Below are 12,403 nucleotides of genomic sequence, written 5' to 3' on the forward strand. Positions count from 1 at the left end.
GTTCTTCCATGAAGATGCCGTGGGAAACAGTGTCATAGGCTTTACTGGAGTCCAGGTAGACAACATCCACAGCCTTTCTGTCATCCACTAAGCGAGTCACCTTGTCATAGAAGGAAATTAGGTTAGTCAAGGCAGACCTCCTCTTCATGAGCCCATGCTGAATGGGCCTGAACTCTTGTTTGTCCTGTATGTGCCTCACAATGGTGTTGTAGTGGTGCAAGCAATATTCATTCAAAGATGTAGAGAATCTAGGTAATGCACATGCAGAGATGTACACAGGCAATGTAGCACAACCAACAGAGTTGACTCAAAGCCACCCTTCCTTTGCTAGCTACTTCCTTATATGCTGCTTCCACCCATGTGATCACCCAGGGCCAAATTGATTAACTTGCAGCACCTGTTTCTGATAACTGGAAGTAGCTTGCCAGCTGCATTAACTTGTCCCTACCATCTTTATTCAAGCTGGCTGGTCCAAGCTACATTTGTGCCTATACAATGGCACTCAGGCTGATCTGCACCATAACCTTCCCTGGCACCAAGGTCAGGCTGACAGGCCTGTAGCTCCCAGGATCATCCTTCCAGCCCTTATTATAGATGAGTGTCACATTTGCCATTCTCCAGTCCTCTGGGACCTCCCTGGTTAGCCAGGACTGCTGGTAGATGATGGAGAGTGGCTTGGCAAGTACTTCTGCCAGCTCCCTCAGAAACCTCAGATGTATTGTCTGGCCTCATAGGCTTATGTCCATTGAGGTGGAGCAGCAGGTCACACACCATTTCCCCTTGGACTAAGGGGCCTTCAGTCTGTCTTTGTCTTAGTATCCAGAGAACAGATGGTTTTACCATCGAAGACTGAGGTGAAGATGCCATTAAGTACCTCAGCCTTTTCCTCATCCTTGCTTCCCCTTGCATCCATAAAAAGATGACGATTCCCCTTAGCCTTCCTTTTTTCTTTTACAGCAGCAGCCAGCTCAAGTTCCAATCGTGCCTGACTCCTCTAATTTTCTCTCTGCATAACCTCACAACATCCTTGTAGTTATCCTGAGCTGCCTGATCCTTCTTCCAAAGACCATAAATTCTCTTCTTTCTCCTGAGCTCTGGCAGAAGCTCCCTGTTCAGCCAGGATGGTCTTCTGCCATGTCAGCTCATCTTCTTGCACACGAGGACAGCTCGATCCTGCACCTTTAAGATTTCCTTCCTGACTTGACTCCTTTGCCTTTCAGGACTGCATCCCAAGAGACTCTGATAACCAGCTTCCTAAACATGTCAAAGTCAGCACTCTGGAAATCTAAGGTAGCAGTTCTGCTGATCCCCTTCCTTGCTTCTCTGAAAATCAAGAACTTGATCATTTTTGTGACCAGTATGCCCAAGACAGCCTCCAGCCATTAAATCTCCCACAAGACCTTAATTGTTTACAAACACGAGGTCCATCACCTGGTGGCACCTTCCCTAGCCACCTCCCTCACCAGCTGTGTCAGGAAGATACCTTCCATACACTCTAGGAACCTCCTGGACTGCTTCCTCTCAGCTGTGTTGTATTCCAAGCAGATATCCAGTAAGTTGAAGTCTCCCATTAGAATGAGGGCCAGTGATCTTGAGACTTTTCATGTCTACCTAGAGAACATTTTGTCTCCCTTCTCATCCTGGCTGGGCAGTCTATGGCAGAGGCCTACTGCGACATCAGTCTTACTGTCTTTCCCCCTGATCCCTACTCATAAACACTTGATCCTAGCATCACCATCATTGACCTCTAAACAGTGAAGATGCTTCCTAACATAGAGGGCTACCCCTTCACCACTGCTCCCTTGCCTATCGCTTCTGAAGAGCCTGTAGCCATCCTGAGCAGCACTGCAGTTGCGTGACTCATCTCACCATGTTTCTGTAATGGCACCTATGTCATGCTTTTCTTGCTGCACAATGGCTTCCACTCCTCTGGTTTGTGGCTCATGCTGTGTGCAATGGTGTAGATGCACTTCAGATGGCTTACCAATCCAGCCACCTTTTTGGGGGTAGAAGTCCTGGCTCCCCATGTGATCATTTTCAGGTTGTTTCTGTGGCCTCCAACACAGTAACTCTTGCCTCTCTGCTGCCACAGGGTTCTCCTTATGTCCTGCCTCCACTGAGGCAGCAGACTCAAGGATGTCAGCATCAGTCTTCCTCTTTCTGCTGCAGGCTTTCCTTTCTTAAGTAGTGATTTCAGAGGGACCTGCTTGGCTCAGCCTTGTCCAGAGATGGGTCCAACTTGGGGCCAGGTGAACTTCGAGCAGCTTCTTACAGAGGTCACCACTGCAGCTTCATGGCCAGTACAGAAAACCCTTCTCCACACAAACTCAATAGGTCCATGTAAAGCAGTATCCTCGTGTTGCACAATGCTTCCTGCCAGCAGCCCCATGCAGAGCACAACCTTTCCCCTGTGCACTGTTTTCCTCTGTGGGACGTAGTGCCCTTTGAGGCCCCATGCATGCTGCCATCGCACAGGCAGTGCCATCACACAGCTCCCCTTGCCCAGCCTGCCCTGAGAGGCACTACAAGGCTCCCTGCTCCAGCACCAGCCCACTTCAAGGCTTCCATTGCCTTACTTGCTCCTGGTTGTCATCTCATGAGGTACCCCACAGTTCATCAAGCTGCCCTCCAACCACAGCAGAGAACAGGGCAGCAATACCAGGCATGCTGAGGCTGAAAAAAAAAGCAACAGAAGTTGAAGGACGAAGAAAATAAGGACATAGAGGGGATCTTTTGGATACTGCCATGTGCCCATCTGCTTTGAATCCTGTGTTCTCAAGCTCTTTCTGAACAGGCAATGGCAATTAAATTGTTACCTGCAAATTGTTACCTGTTAGCTTTCTCTGAAGCTGTATTATTTGGTATTTAAGCTATACATGTATTCACTTTTTGAAATCCTGCAACTTAAATGCAGCTGGCAGTGAAAGGAGGTGCTGAATTGCAACACACTTTTAAAATGGTAATTTAAACACAGTTTCCCTCTTCTTGTGTTGCAACTCCTTCCAGTTCTGATTACTATGATTTTAATTTCTTACATTTAATATATTGTGTTATATGTCCATTAGCCAGACCACAAAGGTTCTTGGAAGCACTATGAACACTTGGAAGTAAATGTTTAAGCACCATTAATACATGTTTCTGATTGCCATTCCTGTCTCAGGGGAGATTCTGAATGTGTTTGTGTGGTTTTTGGCTGTTTATCTAGATGACATTAACACAAATAAACCTATTAATTTCCCTGTCATCAATGATGATGGCATTTCATTACTGTACACAAATACATCTGCTTATGAAGCAGAAGAGTACAGGTCAACATGGAAAGAAAATAAACCATTTCCTTCACACTTTTGTCTGACACTTGGAAGGTATAAAACTGTAACTCAATCAGCTCCAAGCCAGGCAGTGTAGTAAAAATGTGACATGCAGGGGTGGGACGGGACATGGTGCCTATACGAGTGAGGGAAGGGAGGAAGAATCCCTGTTACCGTTCTACTGCCTCTTTTCACATATAAAGAAAAGCACTTGCCTGCTTGACATAAGGTGACTCATTTTGATTGTTGAGCACATAAAAAGTACTCTCTAATTCATAGCCTCAGCATGATGATGCAGTGTGTTCATTATCCATTTTTAATTTCATTTGCTGTCAAGATGATTTATATATAGCTGTTTGCGACATAGAAAAACTACATTTTTTCTTGTGTGTTGTTGATAGTACTTGGTTTTTGGTATGTTAAAATGCAGGATCTGCTAAAATAGAATAATCAATTTTCTTTTAAGACTGGAACTCCAATTTCCTGGGCAATATACATTTACTGCTTACAAAAAACCAAAACTAAAGCATCTCACATAAGCATCTAACTCTGCAATACTCAATCACAGAGGTACACACTGGAAATTCATTATTGTATTCTTCCTTTAGTATCTTCCTTCCATGAGGAAAAGGCAAATAGCTTTATAAAAGCAGTATTACTGTAGAAAGAGAATCTGTTGGTCATACAATCTCTGCTAGTTACTTTTCTGTTATCTTTTCAAACACTGTTGAATACATCTCCAAAGTGACCAATAAAAAGTGAATTTCATGTTAGGAGAGTTAAAATTAGTTCAGGTAATACGCTTTTAGCCCTAGTCTGGAGAGGACATAAATTCCCTTGGAATAGTTAGTGGTTATTAGTCATTTGCTGGTTCTTAGAGCATACTTGGGTCAAAAAGTTTGTGTTCCAATTTTTTAAAACATTTTAAATGTTTTAATGTTTTTATATCCATTGAAAGAAATAAAGATTTCTCATCTTTAAAATTTCTACAATAAATAAATAAAACTCATTCATAAAGGATTGTATTCAAAAGCCCTCCTGGGTTAAATGATCATGCTTTAATTCACTATTTACTGTTATTAATCTTAATACTGTCTTTAGAATTAATGGAAAGCATGTTTTAAAACCTTCTCTGCTTTGTTTGAGGAGCACAAGCCAGTTAGAACTGATATAAAATACATGTTGGGTATTTTATAATTTAAGTAGGATTCTAGGTCTTTGCAGGTCTACTGGTTAAAAAGGAAGGCATATGATACAGTCTATTAATTATTACATTTTGATTTAGACGTGTAAAATTGACATCTAGGACTTTTCCAGTCAATTTAAGTTTGTGCACTTAAAATAATGATCAGGTTGCTCACAGTATGTGTGTAACCATGAAAAATACTAAAAACTGAGTCAGTAACTGATAAAGAGTATCAAAAGATAGTACTTAAATATTTTATTACTAATAATATAAATAATATAAAAGGCATTCCAATTATTTATTGCTAAATGATGGAGAGACTTTGTAGAGTTATTTTCTCATCACATTCAGTAGGTCACTAGCCATACAAATGCTACTCAGTTTGAACTATGTGCAAGTAAATACTTAAGCTTTCTGTCTGGTTTTGCTTCTGAGCTACATGACTCCTTACATCCTTTATGATATTCACCTATGGCTAGAATGTCTCACTAAATTCATGGCAGTGCACACTTTTTTTGCCCAGCAACATCAAAACATCGGTTGCCCTGATGATCTGCTTCTGTCTAAAGAAAACGCAACAGTTGCCACAGTGACGGCCCAAGGACTATAGAATCATAGAATGGTAGGGGCTGGGAGATCATCTTTAGAGATCATCTAGTGCAACTCCACTGCAGAAGCAGGTCTACTATATTTGTTTCTTTCCTCCTTTTTAATTCTTTGATACAGAGAAATGTGCTAATTTACCTGAAAGCTAGATCCTCTTAGAGCTCCAAGATGGGGAAAGGGAAGAAATATTATTCTGAAATGTGAAATAGCTGAATAGCATTGCTGTGGGGTTTTTTCATGTAACTGTGTTCTGCAGTGCAGTGTGCACCTATGGCATCAGTCAAACTCAAAATCCTGGTAAAAATTCCTCCGTGTGTCTGGCAACATCCTGGCAGTTGAATGAGAAAAAGAATGAGGAAAAGTGAAGAGGCATGAAGGGCACTAGCCATTGCTTGCCAAGCTCTGAGACTTGTTTCATTTTTTGTTTTTGGGCATTTAGCTACATCTCCATAGATGAGACACTTCAGAGTTTGGAGGCCCATTCCTTCAACAGTTTAAGTCAAGTCACTCATATGTAAGTACTGTAATTAAATAAATGAATACAATGATAAAATAATTTTGGGAATGTGTGGAAATAACACACATGTTGATGATGTTTGAGATGTCACTGTTGTCTCATTTGGAACTAAATGTTCCTTTTCTCTGTAATATGGAGTTGGCCCATTTTTCACTTTCTTTCTCTATATTGTTTCTGTTCTCTTGCTTTTCTGCATTCTCCCATAGAAGTGTAAGAAAATGTAGTGAAAAATATGTGTGCTACATTACAAGCTTGATGGCAAGTTGAAATAAACTAGCAACTAAGAATTAGTTCTTTCAAATTACTGGAGGTAAGTGTAAAGTGATAATATAAGCAACAGAAATCATATCAGAATGGCCAAAGCACAGAGAAAATGACACTAACTGGAGATGCGACAAACAGTAAGTAATCATTCTGGAAGTGTGTAAAATGAGGAGTCTTTATCTGGTTATCAAATGAAACTGGAGAGTCTCAGGCTTATGGGAAGTGGTTTTGTACCTTTTTGTTCTGACTGGTCCTCACCAAATGATGCACTTGGGCAGTTACAAAACTGGCAGGTTACCTGCATACAGGGAGTTCCCGTCATTCAGCAGTACCATGTCAAAATGAGAAGATAATGTACTGAACAGAGCTTCACATCATCCGTCCTGCACCTAGTTTTCGTATGACTGCCATAAGTAAATGCTAAAATTGTTTTCCTGGGAAGCTTGTCCCTCTCACTGGAGACATGAAAGGTTGTTTAATTAGAAATTCCAAAGCTCTGTTTGATCTTCGTTCAGAGGAAGAGATTGAACTCGATCTCTTAACACTGCTCTGTTTTCTGTATCTTTTTTTCCTTTTACTTTGCACAGAATGAATCAGAAATGCTAATAAAAATAAAGGAGATATTATTATTACCATAGCTAGAGAACAACTAATGCTGGGATGTGGAAATGTGTCCCCTAAGAGCACCTGGCAGGCAGAACTAGAGGTAGAGTCCCAGTATCCTGAGAGCTAATGCAGTCCAATAACCTGCTCCTGTAATATTCCTGACAAAGTTTCACATGAAGGCTTTGAAGTGATAATAATACTTGTCTTAGGTTAGGATGCCATTCCCTCTTCCGTAGATGGTTTTTTAAGGCCTGTTCTCTTCAGATTCCTTCTTGCTCTTCCATAATTCCTGTGTCTGTAGGCTTTCTTGTTTAACACAAATGAAAACTTAATGAAATGTTTATTGGCAGTAGATTCTCTATGCAATGAATAAAGCATTTGGCACTATGCACTACAAATTGCTCATGCGAGACTTGTGGTTCACCTTATTAGAAGTTAAAGATAAAATCCTCTTGGGTCATTGAATTTCATTACAGGATTCTTCCATGTAACATGCAGTGTAGCATCTTGTCTAGTTTAAATTATATCGACATAAAGGCTTCTTGAGGACAGCTTGAGGAAAAAGAAGCTAGCTGGCTAGATAGCTGTTTCCTAGTTACTGTATTAGATTCAAAGTGGAGAACGGCCTAGAAAAATCTCCCTCACGAAAACTCATCTCCTTCAAAGGATAATGTAATGTAAGCCTTTGAATACAAAGAACTCCTCCACAAAATACACACTTTTAAATGTGTGACTGGTTTGAAGGAGGGGTGGATGGAGCTCTGGTGTTGCCAGTGCCTCCCAAGGCACTCATTCTTGTGATGTGCTTTGTAGCACTGCCTAATTTGCATTACTTTCTACTACCTAAAGGATTAGTGAGTAACATGAGCAGAAGCCTTTTCTCTTGTCTTCTTGATTCTCTCACCACTCCCTAAGCCTGGGAGGACAGCCAGTGCTCCTTGCCATAAGCATAGCTCTGTGACAGCTCGCTTGAAGTCCGGGCAGCACACCAGCAAGGTCCAAAATCACCTCACTGTCACACCTTGTGCCAGATCCCAAGCCCAGATGTGCCGTCTGTGACCACGAAGATGCAGGCCCAGGCAGGAGTCACCAGAGCTCACAAGCACCTACACTGACATCACCTACACCGGCTGTGGCAATGGCAGGGAAGACGGAAGCTTTCCTGATCTGCTATACAAGGGTATGGTTATGAAACTGTACACAGACATAAACAAGATACACTTCATTTTCTACACCAGAGCCAAAAGTACTACCCAGGACAAGGCACCAGAGCTCTACTGACAAAAGCTATAGGTAAATCCCAAACCTTTGCAGATAGCCCACAAAGAAGGGCTACATCAACACTCAAAGGCACTTACTAGATTTTTTTTTTAAATCTGTTTGGAAGCAAGGCACATGTATTCTTTAATCAGAGATTAGCCAAGCATCTAGCTATTAGGCAGTTGCATATAAGCTGTAAAAGACAGCAACTTATAAATTTCATCATTTTTTTCTGAATTACTAATGTAACTACTCAGACTTAATATTTGTCATTGCTGGGTTTCCAAAGAACAAGATTATTCGGGGATAAACGTAAATGTTGTGCTATCCATTATTTTCCAAGTATTATTGCTAAAATAGTGCTGAGTAAAGATTATCATAGAGTATTTTAAAGGGGTTGAAGTTACCCTGAGAGTTTTGAAAAGAAGTCATTCCACAGATTTTCATTTTTCAGCATTCATTTCCATGTTTTTCATGGACTTTTCATAAAGCTCAGTTTTATGTAAATAATCTTTTTACTCTCATTTAAACCAATACAGACAGTTTTATTTTAAAAAACATTTGTTTTTAAATGTAAAAACTTCTTAGAAGAAAATTCAGTGTTTATGGAAGGGAGGGACTTATTGCTTTGGCTTGAGTCAAGTGTGTCAATAGTCATCCTGTGTTCTTCATCCTCCCCGTCTGCCAAACCTTCGTCTTTGATCTAAAGCACTTCATTTTCTTAGTCCTTATTCAGTTCATGTGTCTCTGTCCTAACTTTCTGTTCCTCCCAGACCTCAGTTTTCTTTAAGCATAGGTCATATTTTTAATGAACATATACTTGCCAGGTGCTGAACAACTTCTGCAAACTAAGGATATCGATCACATGCTGTATTTTAATGGGCCAGATCTCATTTTCATTATAACTAGTGACGTAATTCTCACTCTATAAAGACAAAAATCAGGGCCAAGACTTTGTGAGGATTTTTTTTCCCCCAATTTTGTTAAACTGGCCTCACAATGGTTGCCTGTTCTTTTTGTCTTCACCTTTTTAAAGTATGTCTGAGAGACAAACTTAACATTTTTACAAATTCAGAACTCTCTCCCATTTGATGGCATAACTATTTATTTTTTCTACATCAAATTGAGAAAGTGCCTGATTAGCAGTCAATGTGTGTGTGTAGTTGCCCTACTAGTAGAGCTGCAGCTTGGTAGCATTACACTAAATAAAAAGCTCTTGTAATTAGGTCATTGTTTCTCAGGAAAACATTCCCATGAAAGGAACCCCAGAAAAATCCTCTTCGTTTTCCCCTTCTCTGTGTCTCTGCTCACTCTCCTCTGATCTCTCCCTACTCCTCACTCCAAAAGCTCTCTCCTCTTACACAGCCATATGAAAAGCCCTCTTGGCATTTGGGAACAGGGCCAAAGGGTATGGTTCAAGGAGCTTGCCCTCATGCATGCGGCATCATTTGGAGAGCTGGTGAGGGACCGCTCTCTGTTTCTGCAGTGAGCTGCATGAGCTGGAGCCAAGGGCTGGGGCAGCTCTACCAGGCCACAGGCCAGGGCTGCATTTCTCTTCTTGGACAGCTCATGGAGTGAGGTTGTGGGACACAGAGCTGCTGCACAGAGAGGTGACTTGATGGAAATATCTGAGAAGCTATTGGAGAGGAAGACTAAAGAGATCTAGAGAGGCTGCTGTGTACCCACAGTGAATTTCTGAGCACGGAGACAAGTGCTCTGCTGAAAAATCTTGTTAAAAGCCATGGTCTGGAGGTAGGGAATAGACTGTTGGGAGCCTGAGACAGTTTTCTGGTGCTGGCAGTGCAAAGGCTTGGCAGGTGTATGCAGATGAAGTAGCGTGGGCAGTTTGACTGTAGTGGGAGAATAAAACATGAAAGTATATACACAAGTAAGAGAAGCCAAGGAAGCTGTAGGCAAAGTAGATAGGTAAGAAAGAAAGAAGGTAGAGAAAGGTCCCAAAAGAAAGAAAAAAAAAAGTCTGATTTAGAACATTTCAGAACTGCTAGACATTTTTAAGTATATTCTTTGGCTTTATCTGCATTTTAGATAATTTTCTTAGGTTTTTTGATCCTTTAAGATGTAATTATTACATCACAACACTCTTTCATATAGGGTTTAGGCACCTTTGGGTATATTACTCATGGATGATTCATGTAAAAGAAATTGTGAAATCCAGCTTGTATATTGCTATTCTGTTAACTGGTGAGACCAGAACTATTCAAATATCTTTTCTCTTTACAGGCTGAACTTAATAGAGTCCAACAGTGATGGAATCATAGATATCCCGTAGAGCTGTGATTTTAGGGGGAATTTATTCCTGTACTATGAGCTTAATGTGCAAAACAAGGAGAGCAGCACAGTTCATGAATGGAACTACATTTGAAGATCTTTCTCTTTTTCATGCATATGAAATAAGAGGCCACATACTGAGCTGGTCAAGAGGCATATTTCATTGGACAGGGAAAATTGGAGTTTTCTCATGATTTCTTTTTCTTAAGCATAGAATACACTTTGGTCAAATCATCTATTACATTTTTATACCTCTCTTATCCTCTCATCTGTTTTGAGTAGAGACTTCTAAGCAACTGTCTGCACTTCATTTCTATAGTGCCTACCACAATGGGCTCTTTTCTTCCTTTTGGGCTTTAAGAAACCTCTGTAATAAAAAGTGTAGGATGAAATGCAAATATAAAAACAAACAACAGAGACATGAGCATTTCCCCAAAGTTCAGTTGAATCATATTGATTTCCTCACATTATTTAAGCTTTTCTGTGATTGCTGTGCCAACTGTCTCATCTGGTATTTTAAACTCTTTTATGCCCAGATTAATTAGTTTTCCATTTGCCTTTGTTAAACATACCCTCTAATAGCCCAGTTAATTAACCAAACCTGACTGAATGTCATTGCATTATTTTGTGCTTTCAATTTTGGTACCATCTGCAGATTTTGAATTCTTAGTTTCAATACGCTCATCCAAATCTTTTACTCAGAATACTGATAGCAACAAGCCAAAACTTGATGCCTCGGTGCCTTATCCATTTGCAAGCTGAAGGCTAGTCTGGTAATTGTCTTTCTCTGGAATATGTTTGGTCCACAACAAATGAATATTGGGCCAGGAAGCTCCAAAGTCCAGGGTTTTAAAAGTAGTCAGCGATGGAATAAAAACGTGTCAGTTAACTATTGGGAGTGTGATAGCTACATAACTAAACGAATAATTTGAGGCAAGAGACTTCACACCAAGATTTATTTTAGATGCAGAAACACTACTGTTCAAAGAATCTAACAGACACTAAGAATTCAAATACAGCTTTATACTAGCAGTGGTATAGCTATTAATTATATCAGTTTAGCATACACGTAAAAGGTAAATCCATGGCATGCACAGAGTGAAAACTGAAGACTTGAAAGGTGGAGCAGAACTTTATTGTCGGTACAACAGTACAGAAAGAGGCTGAAGGCTTAGTACCTATATCTACTTACTCTCATCTTACTTACTTGTCATCATCAAATTTCTCTACATAAGCATCAGGAAATGTTTCACTCAACCCACTGCTCCATGGCTAGTCTCAGGAGGGAGACTGGCACCGTTCTTTCTGTATGGCTTTATATTAAAGAAAGGCAGAGACTTGTTTCAGCGAAGTTAAGACCACTGTCCAGAGCTGATTTAAGGTAAAGAAATAGAAGCAAATTTGCCAAAAGAGCTATCCACTTCTGAATACAATGAAGAGGCCAAATGTGATGGGGGCAGGTATGGGGTTTTTTTTTCATAAAATGTGAAAATTTGTTAGGTCTACTGAGTCTAGACAGGGAATTTTGTCATAGTCTGATTGGTGCAGCCAGACTGCTGTTACGGATAGAAAAGAGAGAAATCTGCTGAAAAAAAAAAAGAGGAATGAGAATGACTGAGGAAAATTCCATTCAGGGCAGAGGGAAACATTTCATAAAAATGAGGAAAAGTTATGGTGCCAGGCAATGATCATGACAGCAGGAAAAGTGCCAAGAAGCCCCACCACCACACCTGCAGAAAGCATACAGCATGGCCATAGCCATGGTCAGGCTGGCTCTTCAACACATACAGTCTAAAAAGTCATCTGCAGACCAAGCTGTCACCTGGGTAGACATAACTGTGGACAGAAAACACAAGGAATGAAATCTTGCATCAGTATAAACCAAAGTGATACACTGTTCTCTACACTGCCAGAAATGGCTGGAATACAAAATACTGTTAGAGATGTGAAGAAAGTAACCAGAAAAAAATAGGACATAAGTTTATAAGCTAAATAGAGGGTCATAAATTGATAGGATTATGATTCGTCAGTACTGAAAGTTTTGCTTAACTACTCTCCTTTTTGTTCAGCTTTCTAGAAACTAAGCCATCACCATATGCAAAGTAACAGCTATTAGCATAGGCTATTGCTTTGTTATTAGGATCATAAAGACAAAGGATCCATATTACAATTTCAGGTGCTTCTTTCTCCCTTGCTTAAACTAGCCAGTCTGCAGAATCTCATCTATGTGGCAATTCACCATTTAAAATTGCTCAGAATTTGTAACTGTCTTGAGCTAGTCCCGGCCAATACAAAAGCTCATTGGAGGAATTAGGTCCCTGAAATGTCTTTTAGTATTGCTGATTTCTGTTGTGATAAATAATT

General features: G+C 40.3%; 1 protein-coding gene across 2 annotated transcripts in view; it reads left to right on the top strand.

Moving 5' to 3' along the window:
* Window positions 1–12,403, top strand: part of TSHR (thyroid stimulating hormone receptor) — a 63,886-nt gene that overhangs the window by 24,085 nt on the left and 27,398 nt on the right. For both annotated transcript variants that reach the window (XM_061997885.1, XM_061997886.1), the window contains exon 3: window positions 5,543–5,617. In XM_061997885.1, coding sequence (XP_061853869.1) covers window positions 5,543–5,617 — 75 coding nt within the window. The remainder of the gene's footprint in view (window positions 1–5,542; window positions 5,618–12,403) is intronic.

Source organism: Colius striatus, chromosome 6 (genome assembly GCF_028858725.1).
Source record: "Colius striatus isolate bColStr4 chromosome 6, bColStr4.1.hap1, whole genome shotgun sequence".
In the NCBI taxonomy this organism is placed as follows: Eukaryota; Metazoa; Chordata; class Aves; order Coliiformes; family Coliidae; genus Colius; species Colius striatus.